The sequence below is a fragment of the Brienomyrus brachyistius genome, chromosome 19 (genome assembly GCF_023856365.1).
Source record: "Brienomyrus brachyistius isolate T26 chromosome 19, BBRACH_0.4, whole genome shotgun sequence".
Lineage (NCBI taxonomy): Eukaryota > Metazoa > Chordata > Actinopteri > Osteoglossiformes > Mormyridae > Brienomyrus > Brienomyrus brachyistius.
In genome coordinates this window covers 12,172,408-12,188,716 of record NC_064551.1, presented here as the reverse complement: position 1 = coordinate 12,188,716, position 16,309 = coordinate 12,172,408, and the positions used below count along the sequence as shown (strand labels likewise).

The 16,309-nt window shown below is 44.2% G+C and overlaps 1 protein-coding gene and 1 long non-coding RNA gene across 4 annotated transcripts; one reads left to right on the top strand and one right to left on the bottom strand.

Moving 5' to 3' along the window:
* Positions 1-4,245, bottom strand: LOC125714430 (cysteine-rich protein 1). The gene is made up of 5 exons (XM_048985043.1): positions 3,974-4,245; positions 1,935-2,029; positions 1,526-1,583; positions 660-712; positions 1-245 (listed from the first exon to the last, which is right to left on the bottom strand). The coding sequence occupies exons 1-4, from the start codon at positions 4,011-4,013 to the stop codon at positions 672-674; spliced, it is 234 nt and encodes a 77-aa protein (XP_048841000.1). The 5' UTR covers positions 4,014-4,245; the 3' UTR covers positions 1-245; positions 660-671.
* A 9,499-nt stretch (positions 4,246-13,744) lies between these two features.
* LOC125714431 (uncharacterized) lies at positions 13,745-16,105 on the top strand. 3 transcript variants are annotated; one of them, XR_007383692.1, is made up of 3 exons: positions 13,745-14,302; positions 14,887-15,746; positions 15,847-16,105. It is a non-coding gene; the product is annotated as an uncharacterized LOC125714431 (long non-coding RNA). The 3 variants fall into 3 exon arrangements; XR_007383690.1 differs by lacking the exon at positions 15,847-16,105 and having other exon boundaries at positions 13,745-14,104; positions 14,224-14,302; positions 14,887-15,736; XR_007383691.1 differs by lacking the exon at positions 15,847-16,105 and having other exon boundaries at positions 13,745-14,643; positions 14,887-15,736.
* Positions 16,106-16,309: the final 204 nt, after the last annotated feature.

The window sequence follows — 16,309 nt, the reverse complement described above, 5'->3', positions numbered from 1 at the left end:
TTTGAAATTCAAGACTGATGTTTTATTCAAAACAATAAAATAAAATAATGGAAATTTGGCTATAGGTGCAAAGCTCGGGGAAACTATCCTGAAATATCAGGAAATGTTTGGAACGCTTGAAGCCATTATTTCATATTAATATAAAGTAGTGGGCTTCCAAAAAGGAGGATATTTAGTTTGAGGTTTGGATTTGCTTGAATGCTGCCTTCGGTCAGTTTCCAATAATCCAGTCTCTCCACGGTAATCTGCGGGAAGAAGAAGACCTTCCATCAACGTTTATGTCACAATGTTGTGTACAAAGTGTCCGTACAGGAAGGAAGCAAATCTGGAGGAGCAACATTTATCTTTCATTGCCGATTTCCTGAGCAATTACTCTGCCTTTCAGGCTGTTTTATATTTGTCTGTTCGGAGAAAATTCACACCCCAGACAATATTGCTGGACAAAGGTTAACTTAGACCTGCATGATGTTGTATGCATGTGGATAAAGTCGAGGGCAGAAAGATGTAAGCTCTTTTAAAGTTTCCAAAACCAAAAGAAGGCGCTGTAGAGTTAGCCTGTCAATAACTGAGGCTTCGTGGAGGCACTCGGACATCTGCTTAAGCATCGCCTTGTTTTCATACAGTGTTTCACATTTTACAGTTATGCTCATCATGCTTACCATCGCTACGCTTTACTTGAATGTGTGGCTTTCAGTTCCTCCTCGGCCAAATCCTGTGGGAAGGGAAAGACTTAAGTAGCGCACAAGATGGCCACGTGTGTGAAAGGCACAAGATGTCCTGGGATTCAGTAGGAAGGACCACGCCAATGAAGAATGCAGGGCTTCTAATCTGATTTTAAGGCAACGGACTTTCCGTCTAGGGGACACGTGACGGCTGCCCAGTGCGCTGTGGCAACCGTTACCATGGCAACTGTTACCGTGACAGAATGTTTCCACACATTTTATATCCAAAGTCCTTTTATGGTCAGACCTAAAAAAAAAACAAAAAAACGACAGGCCCAGCCCAAGATAACTGGGTGCTGTGGGATTGGTCATAACTCTTCTCTTTGTTGACACCCATTGGTCAATAAATAAATTACGTTAAAATGGTTCACTGACTGAACTGGACACTGGCCACATGAGATTTCCCTAATGGCTAACAGGCTATGATAGGAATAAGGGGATCACACAGACACCTGCCGCGGACCAGGATCTGTGGGCAGATTCAGGTTATTAGCAGAGCCCTTCTGTCCTGATGGATGCCCCATGTTGGACCAAATGGATCCATAGTGCAAAATCATGGGAAACAATGATGGTACGGGTACGTCATTGTCACAGCCTGTCCTCATGACGCTGGGCAATGAGGTCAAGCTCCATCCTCCTGTCTGTTCTTGGGGAGAACTGTGCTTCCATCCCATTAATCTTTCAGCACCACTGTGTAGCGTGTGATGCCACCTGGATGTGGTAGGTTTAAGCTCACAAATGTGGCTCTCGCTGCACCTCCAATTGTGTTGTTTTTCTAGATGTGTAAAAGTGTAATTATTTACCTTTGGGTCCGAAAAGGGCAGAGTAGCAAGGATTGTTGCAGTAAGGCTTTCCATCGTGCTAGAAAAGAAGAGCACTGAAATGTCATCCATCCATCCATCCATCCATCCGTCATCCATCCTCCATGGCCTCTTATCCAGCCGAGGGTGACAGTGCTTATAACATACTACTGTCAAATATACTTAAAACATGGGCCTATTTCCAAAGTCAACTTTTTTATTGATATTCTAAGTCAGTGGGTCTGCTGGCGAGAAAATGAGGTGACTGACGACCACCATCTATTCCTTCGCCATGGTGAGTGAAACAAGGCGATGGTCACCGCTGATGTCACCCTGTCACACGGCCGAAGAGAGTCAACAGCAAGATGTCTGTCTGAGGATTTATTGTGTGGCCCCCACCCCCGTCACCCACCTCAGAGTGCGAGCCGGCGGACAGGGTCTTGTTACACTTCTGACACTTCAGGCACGGTCTGTGCCAGTCCTTCCCCAGGGAGGTTACCCTCTCGGCTGAGGGATTATGGGGGAGTGGGCAAATGAAAAAGAGAGAAAAAGACTGGGTTTGAGCATAAACCCCACACCATGAAAGGCACATGCGCTATCCCACCCTGATCCACCGCCTTCAGCCCTCCCACCTGCATGGTAATCTTTGGACTCACTGTGGTTACAGAACCAGCCTTTCCTCTTTTAAAGCACGTAACTTCTAATGTTTCACTTCAATATTTCACTTAGAAATCTAATTAATGTTAAAAGCCATTCCCAGAAAACACAAGCATGGCGTGACCTAGAAATCTCTCTGGAAGTTAAAGGACTTCTTTATATCTGTCTTTTGGTGCTGCGGTACAGTCTGTCATTTATGCAGTGCAATATATCTGGGTGTGGTCCCTGGTCAGGGGAGAGTCCCAGAGAAGGTATGTCAGGCTGTAAAAATGATAAACGCAACGCAATTTTAGTTTAATAATGTGGTTGCATTTTATTTTAAAAACTATTCATATTTATCTAGAGTATTTTACAGTTTATCTGTTACATAATCTGCATACATTATAGGTACCAGGTGCGTCAGAAACATTTCGATTGTGTGTGGGGGGGGGGGGGGGGGGGGGACCCTGGCATAAAACTAATATTTTATGTTAAATGTTGGGGGGCCAAACGAATAATTATGAAATGTGAGGGGGACAGGTCCTTATTCCTGTCATAGCTGGAGCATCGATTAGCTCTTGGTAAATGAATAACCAGTTTTCATGGACATCTGAGTGAAATCCAGAGATTGTCAGCTGCACACCCCCCTCCCTGACACCCCGCTTTTCATGGCGGGACACCCCAGGCTCCCTCCAGCTTCCAGCACGTAGACTTTCTGGCTGACTGAAAATCAGCTCATCTACGCCTACAACCCTCTGCTGGATAAGCTAGGGCTGACTGAATGAACTCATCTGCTAGAAAGATTTATGCGTTCAATGCCTTTACACAGCTTTTACAGCCAGAATTTTGTGGAGATGCCTTAGCTAGAGGCTGACGCCCTTCCCGCACCCAATCCCCTTGCTCTGATGGAATTTGAGACACATAGAGATCACCCCAATAGCAGTTGCAGGGTTTTGAGTATCTCCCGTGCTGTTCTCACCCTTCACCTGCCTTTAGAACCTGTACAAAATGCCCTCTTTCGATACTACGCATTGTATCAACAAGTTCCAAAAGCGCATCAAGTACCACGGCAGCTTTAAATATTGCACTGAATCAAAAAAAAAAAAAAAAAACGATCCGAAAGTTTAAACAAACCCAACATCTCCTGATTAACGTTCTATCTAATAAATAACTCCCGTGAGGCTGACGTTAATCGCATTTTTATCTCGGTTGGGTGACATTTGATAGAACGCAACAGGCGTATAGATCCTGACGACTATGATATGACTTTATTAATGACTGTCTTCCGTCATTTACCTGTGGAGTCGCCATTAAGGTGCTCATATCCGCCACAATATACGTGTTTGAGATTTACTGCCTTTTACGAGGGAAAGATTATACTTGGCAAACGATGCAATAACGTAGACTATGTCGCGCCTTAGAAAAAAGGCGGTGGTGAATTTTCTTACTAACAATAATTATTAGCATTCTGTTCCAAACTAATGAAAAAAGAGCAACTTTTGCATTTATATGTTGCATTATAAAATCTATATGATTTTTTTTCTCTCCCGGAAACATTATTATTAACAATTTGGGCGCTTTTCGTGTCTTTTTGTAAATCAAGTTTTTTTGTAAGGCAATTTTATTACGACGCAAATAAGTCATATTCTTTCATAAATGTATTTAAGCTTATTAAAACCACATATACTTAAGATATAGTAAGCATAGCAGCCTAAATTTCAGGCATTATTGTTAAATGCGATCGGTTACTATGGTGTAATTATTATTTATGCGATAAATACATACAGAAAATGTAGAAAATATAGATGATCTTACCAAAGTAGACTTCCTTTTCGCATTTGGGGCACTTAGGCATGTTTGTAGTGTTAACGCTGTTTTCCAAAGAGATAGAAACTCTCCTTTGATTTAAATGAACAGGAAGGTACTCGATCGTCAGTACAACCTGTGTAACTACGGGGGCTCCAGCGAAACTCTAAGAATGACTGTACGGAGCGAGGGGTAATACTAATTTATAGGCTATCGCTATGGGCTGTCAGTAGACGGTAGGAACCAAGAGGAAAATCCAAACTCTGTGTGTGTGTGTGTGTGTGTGTGTGTGTGTGTGTGTGTGTGTGTGTGTGTGTGTGTGTGTGTGTGTGTGTGTGTGTGTGCGCGCGCGTTTTCTTTATATTGTGAAGCTTTGGAAAAAGTTTGGAAACTTTTTAGTATAAACTTTTTGAGGACGCCCCAAGGAAATAAATGTCTATTTTCTAAGTAAGACATATTTAACTAAAAACTAAAACAGCGGCCAAAAATAGGTCAACGACATATGCTTTCTAGTTTAGATTGGATGGAGTTATGAATATAATTACTTTATATCATATTAAAACTTAGAAGACATTATTCTTTGCAGTGAGAGTAAATCCCCCTGTCTGTTCTGTGATTTCCATAAAGTGTATCTCAGAAAATCCCTCCTGGTTATTTTATGCACCACGGAGTTTACAAAAAATGCCGCGATAAACAAGAAAAATGAGGTAAGTGGTTAATTTGCTAAGAACACCTTGTCGCTAAGTAAAGTCAGAGGAGAATGGCCAGACTGGTCAGCGCTGCCTGCTGAGTATGTATGTATGTATGTATGTATGTATGTCTGTACGAAAGTGTCATGCTTTAGTCATCACAAGGCTTGACAGATCTGCACTGCAATGTACCTAGATGAAAGTTTAAATATCAGTCCGGGTCATTTTGGGGTCTGTGATCACGTGAAAATAATATTCATGGAGGTGTGACATCGTTACTCAGAGTACAGGGCTGAGCAGAGAAAGATAAAAAAAGAAAATTCAGGCGGAAGAATTTATGATCTTCAAAGTCCACAGGGTTAGGGTGTGCTGGTGTTCAGTTAACCGCATTTTTCATTATTCTGAGTATTATTCACCTAAACGAGATGCCTGGTGCAAATCAGTCACTAATGGACGGGTAATTCTACATAAACAGGTTTTCCCTCCAGACAGGTGTGAACAGACAGGTGTGAGAGTTTTGCAGCCGCTGAATTATGCTGGGGACGGCAAGTGGAGTGTTGGGATTGGGGGAAACTAACACAATCTCTGCGCTTCTAAACCACAGTAGTTTCTTCTACCACATCAAAAATAACTTTGTGCCCGTTACATAGTATGGGCTGCTATGTCATCCCAAATAAAAAAAAAGCTGTATTCTTTTGGGGGGGGGGGGGGGGGTATGGGCTGGGTGTGGCTGAGCACTCACCCTGCATCCGTGTGTGCTATCTCAAGGTCTGTGTGACAAAGTGCAGGAGGACATGAACACAGTTTCCTGGACACTGGAATGGATGGGAACAGGAAAGGCGGGAGTGATTCCTTTTGGCGCTCAGTAACTCATGCAAATAGCAAGAAGTGGCAAAAATGTTGATAAAAAATGTTGAAAAAGCCATGTTTTCAAAGTGATCAAATTCTGCTGGTGGAGACATTCCACCTGCTCTTCTATTATTCAATACTGGGTTTGTTGTATTCTTGATGGCAAACGCATAGATTACCGATCAGACCTTATTCTCCAACCCATGTGACATTTGCTGGGCTTCTGAGAAATGCCAAACCGGAAGTGTTTCAAAACCTTTATATAGAACAACATTTTAAATGCTCCCGCATGGGATGGCATAGAGGCAGGTACAACTACACCTCTGTGACCTGAGTCTCCCTCATAGCTCCATATATGTGGAGTTTGCACGTTCTCCTCATGTCATCTTGGGGTTTCCTCCGGGTACTCCGGTTTCCCCCCACAGTCCAAAAACATGCTGAGGCTAATTGGATTTGCTAAATTGCCCGTAGGCCTGCATGTGTGAGTGAATGGTGTGTGGGTGTGTCATGTAATGGATTGGCCCCCCATCCTGGCTTGTTCCCTGCTCTGTTCCCATATCCTCCAAGGCTCCAAACCCTGTGATCTTCTGAATAGGATGAGTGGGTACAGAGAATGGATGGATGATCCTGCACAGTGATGTGGGTCTGCAAACACTCATTAAATATCCAAAGATGGGAGCAGATATCCAGATCCTTAGTCAGCATACGGATGTCAACAGATCAATCGCAAAAGCAGGCAATGCAAAGGACACTGAACAGCTGAGACAACAGAGACAACAGCCTGATCCCTATTAATGTAGAATGAAGGTTATATAGTGTTTCTCAGTAGCCAGGAAATAATGCCCTGGCACCCCCCCACATAATCATTGAGGATCAATAGACTTTATTTTTGTTAGAGTCACAGGACAAATATAGCCTATCCCAGTATTACTCAGTGTTTTATTGACCCTGTCTGTGGTCTGTGGAAGTTTCCAGAGCATTTCCACCAGAACCGCGGATCATGTATGGCCACAGCTAAACTAAAGGCTAAACTTTCTTAGACAGACAAGCCGGCACACCGCCTCGCACGCACACATGAATGTAGGTATACAGTCACCCTCATATGAAGCCCACTGGATGTGTAAGCTCACGGCCTGACGTCAGTTAAACCCCCCGATTCTATCCCCACCGCAGATTTCAGCAGAGCTCCCACGAGGCCGAGCCAGATGCTATATCCATAGAATCTAAAACCCTCCCAATCTGTTTTGTAAACCATAATTTCTTTAAAGTACTGGATCCAGAAGGTGATGTGCTCCAGTTCTTAGGTGAGTGTTCAGCTAGGACCTGGCAACCCAAATGTATGTCTAGGAGGCTCTGCCCTCGCCAGTGCCTGATTTTCATGAATGCCGTTGACCTTTTCATTTTTTTGTGATTTTCCTCACCCAGAGGGAGCTGGCACTGGATCCTGAGGGCACATGCTGGGGCTTTCAATTTTCGTTCTGGAACCAAAGCTCTGTTTGCGTGAGTTGGCTGGGTGGGAGGTTGGGAAGCTCTCATCCCACACTCGCTGACAGCTGTCATAGCATAGCTGGGCAACCACTCCAAACACGGTTGGCCTGCTGCAGTGGGATGAATCAGGCGGAGCCAGTGGTCTGGAGGCTCATTATAACACATTAGCCAGCAGTTGCCTCAGCTGGTTATGTAATCAACAAATTGTTGCAAAGCATTCTGGGAGGTAATTCACATGCTACACAATTTCAGAAGTATGACACTGTAAGCCTTGACGATTGCCGTGAATTGAAGTTTGTGATGATATAGGATAAGACTGCAGGTATTGTTTTATACAGGGCCTGGCTTTTTTGGGTCGTAGCAGAACAAGGTGCTTCGGTCGATGTTCTATAAGTGTAAAGTGTTTGCTAATATGAACTCCATTATTCGGTGGGGAGGGGTGAACTGGGGGAGCGGAGATGAGGGTGAGGTCGTTAATCTTTAATGAACAGCAGCAAGGGAGGGAAGGTCACGGTCCAGCAGCACAGGAATTAGCCTGCAGCTGTGTTGATGCTCAGCCTCATTAGAAACCCTCTTTGTGGGGGGGGCAAGGATCTTAAAAAGGGAGATATGCTAGAGAGGTGCCCTTTTTAAACAAGAACGGGACACCCCAAGTCCAAAATTCACTCAAATCCTTCTAAATGGTCAAGTTAAATCCCTTTTTGTCCTGATTTATTCCATCCATCATCCAATCCCGTATCCCGGACAGAGTTGACCATGGAGCTTATGCCAAAGTTGGGGTCCACCCTGGACAGGATGCTAGTCCACAGGGCATATGCACATACACAGTACAGACCATTTAGAGATGGCAGCTGCATGTCTTTGGGCCGTGGGAGGCCGTGGGAGGAGTCACACGTGACACGGGAAGAACACGCAAACTGCACATACGCCAACTCGAGGCAGGACACGAACCCCAAGCCGCAGAGGCGTGAAGCTGTGAACCAGCACTACTCCCCTTATTGATTTATCCATCCAGTACATATGGACGGAAAAAAAAAAGCTGAATGTAGCTCTTGTTTGGAAGATGTGGAATGACGAGTTGCATGATGAAAGTTAGGAAGGGGCAGTAGTCTACTCTGAAGAACGGGATGGAAAAAGCATTTACTCAGCACAGACACAGGCTAGCTTTGTATTTGTGAGCGAGGCCTGGACCCTGTCCCAGAAACTAGAAACTGAGTTAGAACCCCCCACTATTCCGGATAAATGGGTGTGTAGCTACAGATGTCGACAGAAGATTCCTGGTAGTTCATGATGAACCACAGCATCTGTTTCAGCGAAGGCTGTGTGTAGTTTCATAGTTCTGGATCTGTGCCAGCAAATCTGAGAGCCAATAAAGTAATCAAGCTACCCCAGGACCTTTAATCTCAGCTGTTCCGGGGCAGCTGGCTGACCATGCTCTCTGACCTCAGCCTTTCTAAACTTGTATTCTGCTTCGGACAAACGTATCTGCTAAAAAAAAAAAAAAATCTCGATGTCTGATTTCCGTTTAATAGGTAGAGTGTGACCATTCTTGTCATGCAAGAACTGGCTATTTATGGGTTTACAAACGTAGGGAGAAAAAATGAGGTTCTACAAGTTAGAGAACATCCTTGTTTTCTTTTTGTCATATTTTGGGCTTCTCTAGTTAGCTTGTGACCCTGGTAATTACCGTTTTCGAGCCTTTAAGGTTTGAAATGATACACATATTTCAGTCATCACTATTAATAGCACAGGTTCCTCATAGTTTTCACGCTACCTGCGCCCTGTGTCCAGGTGTTCTGCTGGTACTTGTGCCCCACTCTCCCCAAAGGGGGTGTCTCCTCTACACCTGTTCCTTGACTTTGGTCTCCTTTCTCTTGTGTCTTTCATCTACGTTTGGCCCCAGGTGAATGGTGGGGCCAACCCCACCAACAATTTTTCATTTTAGAAACGTTCACCAAACGTTACGTTTAAGGTATGGAAACATTCAAAGTGTCCAGGTTTCCTGGAGGCTGCTCTAGGCCACCATGACTCTTTGGTTGACATTTCTAGCACAGTGTTCAGGTTCTTGCCCACTATCCCACCTAATTGGCAGTCAAGAGCAGCTGAGTAGGTCATCAACCTTAGTGGTGAGTCTGTTTGTTCTTGTTAGAGATCCCGATACAAGTTGGATATCTGCTTCAAATGTAAGACCTGGCTGGAAATCGCCTTAGTAATAGAGACGCATGGAGAGGTGTTATGGGGTAATTTGGTTGCCACTCGGTCGGCCACCTTCACATTAGTCAGACTCTGAAGGTGGTTATCATTACCCCCATCGGGTGCCGAGTCTACATCAAAGCACATGATGGTCTAAGCATAGAATGATGCGTTCTCCCTATGAAGTACAGTCATCCAGGGGTTCGTTTGCAAGAACCTTGGCAAAGTGTTTGATTCCCTCATATATGCAGGGATTTTTTTGTACACTTCTTCGCCTTGCTTCGTACTGCACGTATTTTGCTTAATCCAAGTTGAGTTCAGCAGAATCTTTTCAGCGCCTTGCACACTTTCACTCCTGTGCCTCCGGATTCATCCCGCTGCTGCCAAAGCTTTAAGATGAGCTGTCACCTTGCATTATCTCTAACAGGTGCTTCCATGCATATGGAATATATATCTGAACGATGGAGACGCTCTTAGAGAAACACGGCTAAGTATGCAGACATTTTCATCCATATCTCAGATCGTGTCTTTCCGCCCAGAGGGGCTGTTCTGAGCTGCATTCCGCTGAGAGTTTTGTGTAGGTCGTGGACTTTTAACACCCCGAGATTTACCCAAACATGTGCTCCAAGCTTGAGTGTCTTACAGACACTGTCCACGCTTACGAAATATACATCAAGGTGGACAAAAAATAAAAATGGTATAGATGGTCAGAATGTCTGATGGTATGACGTCAACAAGAGTGAGATGGCAAATGTGACAGAATACGGGACTGGGGTCATTTCCAGCTCGAACATAATCATGATGGAGTAATGTTTGCACAGCCATTACTCATGATGTGAGGATATTACAACTGACCTAGAAAATAGTTCAAGTGCCTATGTGGTGGCCCAGGGTGTAGGACCCCCACTGCCTAATGACTATTTTTGTACTGAGTCTTTAATTCTTCCCCTTAACCCTTTCACACAGCACAATGCTACCCACACACCCTTTAGGATCTCCTGGGGCAATGACACAATGGGGCAAACAACTGGGTGAGCTGGCACAGATTTATTTGGGGCTCGGTTACAGATACTCCAAACTCCCAGGCAACAACCACCTCCCTCCCACCAACAGGTAAATCACACTACCACTACAAGTGTTATTTCTCCTTCCCCAATACCACTCCACAACAACCCCACAGCACTCACACCTCCCCCCAATATCCACTACAACTAATCACACAGTGACACAGCACCCTTATATACAGCACACTTATGCAGCGGGGAGAGGAGGTCAATCAACATAGGAGAGGACAAAACCGAAGGGTGACCTGCAAAGGTCCCCCCTACATAAACCTAACCCCCAAACAAAAATGTAATAATAATAATAATAAATAATAATAATAATAATAATAATAAGAAACGAAAATGAAAAAAAGAGAAACTAAAGACTCAGTCCTGGGCCGGCGCACTTCCCTCGTCCGGCCCACAAAAACAACAAAAAAAATAAAAAATAAAAAAAACAAAACAAAACTTAACTATCCCTTTTCAGCAATGCCGCTACCCTCCGGCCGCGTCCACCTCCTCCTGGAGCTCTCTCGGTCCCGTGGGAGATAACCGAAACTCTTCCCACTGTCCTTCTCTTAGCCTGGTAGCTCGTACGCCGCTCACCGCCTCAATCCGTTGGCTGCGATATGCACCAACCCGGTGCCTCCCAAGCCAGCCGACCCACGGCGGCGAGCTTAGACCTGTGGGGGAAACAAAGCCCAAAACAACCCCGGAACCACACCGTCCCGGCTATAACCCGAACGGATACGTCCTACACCCCACTGGTTAGGAACCTTCCCTTACTTCCGGGTTCTAAGCACGGTATCCCAGGCCACTCCCCCCACCGTCATCTGCGTCGCCTTCCCACTGCTCTTACCTCCCCAGACGCTATGGCTGCGCGCTCGCTATCCCTCTATCGATACCGCGGACCCGTGACTTGTAGCCTGGTACCTCAGCTCACTCACGTCCGCGGTCCGCTTGGGAAAGCCCGCATCGCCCCACCGACGCCTCCTTAAAACAACCGCCGCGATTACCTTCCGTCCCCGGACCGCGCTCCCGTCCACTCTGATGTAGCCATCTTTAAAACCCGATCAAGTCCACGCCTCCGCCAACCAATCTAACAAGTCCCGCCCCTCAATTACCAATGAGGGACGGCGCAACCTCCCCAAGCTTTCGTGGCACTGCTGAAAGGAAAAGAAAAACAAAAAAGAGAATAAAAAAAACAAACCATAAACAACCCATAAATTATAATTCCCCCTTCCCCTCCCAGGGGACACCACACCTACACTTATTAAGCAGCTAATAAGCCATGTATGAGGCTACAAGACTCTTCCAGAACTTCTGTAGTGTATGTGATTTATTTCCATAGTGTATAAGATCTAGGGCACCGATACCATTATAGAAGCGGATGTAACTAATGTAAGGTGTAGAAGCTGGAGAAATATTTGCCGTAGTTAAACACATGCATCATAAAACTGGTTTAAAAGTGCGCCAAAACTTGAAATACATGAAATAGAATTAGCATGCTAACATGTGTGGTCTTTCCTGAGATGTATTACTACATCGAAACTCGGACCAGGGGAATGAGCTTCTGAAATTTCATTATGTTGATGCAGACAATTGGGTCAGCCTGAGCTGATTTGGGGCTGGTCCCTCCCAATTATTAGCATTTCAACCCTGTGACTTTAATTTTTGCATGTTGTTGCTGTCTGATGAAACCCGTGCATGTCCACTTTTCACACCTAATTAACCAATGATAAGATGTTTTAGAAATTCATCTATTTAACTAGCATTTGTTAGTTAGTTAGTTAATTTCTATTCATGATGGTCACTTGTATGGATTACTTTATATAACCAATTTTAGCTACTAACATAGACAGCTAGATAACATTATTCTTAATTGTGAATATTAAACATTATTTTACATCTTTTTGACACTGACATATTTGCCTCACTGACAATAAAACAAACGTCACTGATAGGTTTCTGTTTGTGGTGCTAAAGGTGTCTTATTACACTGTTTTTGGTTTTCCACGCTCCTGAAATAACGGTTTACTGGAGATACGTGCTTTTCATTTTGTCTTTTTTATTCCTGAAGTTCTGGGGAGTATTCTGGGGTATTTTTATCTCAGCGTAAGGTGGTCCAGTCAGTTACAAGACCGCAGATTAAGCACTGGATACCTGATGCTGTTCGTGCTGGTTTGGAGCTCTGTGAGTATGAAGGCTGTAGCGAAGCGAATGGGGAATATTAGCGAGGTGTTGGACACCTTCAACAAACGCCTCCCTCAAGTGTTACTCCCATGGACTTTATGCTAGAAGCTTACTGGTAAAAACTAGAACGTTTTCTGGCCCGAACAAAACTTCCCATCGATAAAAATCTAGTTATTTGAAGTGTGACAGTGACAAGCCTGGTCTGCTAATGCGAGTTTTTAAGAGTGGATCCCTATCAGACAAGGCGTGTTGTTACACTGGTAGAGGAATAAACTGCTAACACTTTACTTGACAGGGCACAGATACTTAGTAACTCACTTACTATTGAAGTATAAGTTATGAACAAATCATAAACAAAAATAGCTGCTAATTGAGATAAAACATGTGTCATGATACATCAGTGATGAACAAATATGACATCAGTGTTTCACTTCTGTTATTCATTAATTCTTCCTTCAGTAGTTCACAAAGGTTCACAGAAGTAACTGATATAGTACCAAATATAGTAACTGCTTGGGGTTGGGGTGAGCAAATATGAGATCAATATGTAACAAAGACTTCATTTGTGGTGGTTAATACCTATTTACTAGTATAATATATTATTTGTGCCCTGTCACGTAAAGTGTTACCAATACAATTAAAGGAAAAAAATGAATGAATTTTTGGTGTCCTCCCCCCCTTCGGTTAATAATCATCAGACAGGCCACAGTGCTGGTACCTGCTGTGAACCTCCTGTCCAGTGCTGCAGTGAAAGTACAAACACAGCTGGAGTCCACTGCAGGCCCAGCTGCCTTGATGTAAACACCTCTCAGTCACAGCACCAATCAGAAGCCGCAGGACCCCCTCTGATTGGTTTCCAGGCAAATTTTTTTGCACGTTGACCAAAATTATGGTTACATTAACGCTACATAAATCATTTACTCGTCAGCTCATGGTGTGTTGGAGATCTCGCACCTGCTTCTTCCTGCATGTACAACTTCTATTCATTTCCGCCAACATGACTTTAAAATGGCCTCCTGTGATTTTATTGGTTCACTCACAGCTGCACAAGTTTTGACTGCCAGAGTGCTTCTTGGGAGCGAAAGCTCTTCATTCACTGGATCTGTAAGGGCGTGTGGTATTTATATCATTAATGCCTTATTTCACTCTTAGTCATTTCACCTTAGCTCTTAATTATCCACTAAAAATTGGTTTCACCTGGCTACAGTTATCACTGATAGCGGGCGGACGCTCACTGGATGAATATTTTCACTGGCACACATTGTATTAATGCCTTTAGGAGAGGATCTTCTTCACCATGCAGACATTTACCATGCACAAGTCAGCCAAGGTCACTCCGTATCTTTCATTTGTATAACAGTGTTTGCTGCTGCCAGTATTTCCATATCAACAGCAATGCGCAAGACAGCACGCCGACTGAAAACTGCAGGTGCTTAACTTCAGTCATCCCTAGCAGTTGGCTTTATAAAATCACTCAAGAGCCGGGCACTCCCGCTTTTTCATGTAGCATTCCTGCCCAGTGCTAAAAAACATTAAACAGAAATAGACAGGAATGCAGCTTGTCTGTGAATTTTGTGTCTCTATGGAAACCGACTCCACAAAACATTGCACCGCCCTCCAGATGCAGGGAAAGACAAATGAGACCATTTCCCCAAAGATCCTTGAACATTGAGGAACTGGGACTGGTGGGTTCAAACCAGAACTCCCTCAGACCACTGAGGAATTCATATCTGAGATAAATCTCTTACAGCTGTGGGGAGATTATGGTGATCAAAGGTACACTTTGTTTCTGTTTTTCTTGAAGGTCAACACAGTCTACTGCTCCTATGTGCCTTGCTGATGTGCAGGAAGACTGTGGTGAAGTGGAGACACGAAATAGCTATGTAAGGATAATTGGAAATTAGAAGAATGTTCTGTAGTAGTAATTGATTGCAGCTTGCGTCGCTTTACAAAAGCCAGACTGTTAAGCGTTGTTGATGGCACCGGTCACGAGGTTCAGGTAGAACGGAGTGATGTCTGGGCTTTTTAAGGGTGTGGTACAAAATTGCTGGTTTGTCAAAAGAAAATGAACTCAGTGGGTGAAAGAGTGTCGAGTCTCTGAATGAGACTGGAGATCCAACCTGTTGAGTCATTATTAAAGTAGAGATTTTAAAAGTGCAAAGTGCAGCGTTATTGACATTTGCTGGAGAAGGTGAACGGACATTCTTGGGCATGATGGAGGACAGTAAGTGCATGTCGTTACCCCTCCACCTCCCACTCTTTTTCCATCATGTGACTTAATCCATTATATCCACCCCCCCCAACCCCCCCCCCCCCCCCGTTCCAGCACCCCCACCCCTACTGCTTTCTAAATCATGTGGAATGGAATGACCTGTAAAGCGATATCCTTCCCACTAACTCAATTGACAAAAATATAACGTGCATCAAAAACGTGTGCATGGACTAAAGAAGGGTATAATTCCTCTAGATCCTTCTCATCCTGACGTTTGGTCCTGAAAACCCTCTGGGCAGCTTTTTCTTCCAAAGTCCCTCCATGTTTTCCTGCCGTGATGTGAAATAATCGACGTTGAGGGAGGCATCATCAGATAGCCAATCTGAAGGAAGCACGACAGCCTGAGATGTGCTGTGAGTTATCGCCTCCTTCTTGATTTGCCTTAATAGTACAAAACAAGTAAAACTGAAGTCATTAATATTTATATAACTTACATAAACCTGCTAATTCAGGATTTTGCCATGACGAAACCTTGGTCTACTAGTGAATAAGTATTGGACGAATTTTAGATATGGTATGACGATACGGAATGAAGCAGAGGCCAATATATTGTTGGGATGAGGAAGGCTGCATTCACTCCTCCCCTCAAATGTCTCTCGTCATGTTTGCTTTGTGACATCCCTGTGTTTCCGCTCAGAGGAGGATCTATCAGTCGGTTTGGCCCGGTATGCCTTTCTTCAGAGGACATGCTGAAGTTTGGCCAAGCTTGATCCTCAGACACTGAGCAGTTACGCACATGGAGCCCCCATGACGCCTACCCTTTGTGGCCCTGTGCTTCATCTCATCCTCAACGGTCTTCACAATGTGCAATCACTTGAATCCCTTGAAGGCCAATCTCTGCCCCTCCCCCGGGCACAAAGACTAGATGAAAACCTTCTTGGTGCCTTCAGGAGTCAACTGGACTGCATTTAACTAGCCTGCGTCCAGTGCTTACATCTGTCTTTGCAATTCAGCTTCTGGCTTGGCAGGATCATCGTCCGACAAGATGGAAGAAGACTGAAACGTGAATTAAATCCGATTCCATTTGTCTGTAATGGCAAAACCACCTGGGTGGTGTGAGTCAGATCTTTTTTTTAACATCCTGATGTATAGCTGGTTTTCTGCTGTCGGAGAGGAAACGCGATTTCTGGGCTGACGCTATTCCTTCCTCTGCAGCCCCGATGTGACCAAGGTCTCGGCGGTGATACGGGGAAGTCTGCTTTCGTGACTCTGCTCTGCGTTTTACCGAGTGCTAACGACCTTCAGGTGAATCCAGGACTCAACACACCGGCAGCTTTATAAATTTATCTGTTTATTATAGGTCAGAAAACAGAAGTGACACGCATTTCCTAAAAGATCTGCGGACTGAACAGAACCGAATGTTTAAACCGTGATCACCAGTGATAATACCAATAAACCACATCCACCACCACCACGGACGCTACAGTGCCTTGGTTACTTGCTTCTATTGCTACTAAAAATACCTACATTTTAAGATTAACATAAAAAGGAGAATGTTATGTAAAAAAGACACATGCCTGGCATTTACTTCAGAGGACAGCCTGTTTAAAATGGGGGCGAAACACATGGGTAACATAGAAATTCTTAAAAGTAGAGTTGACAATATATTCGAATGCTC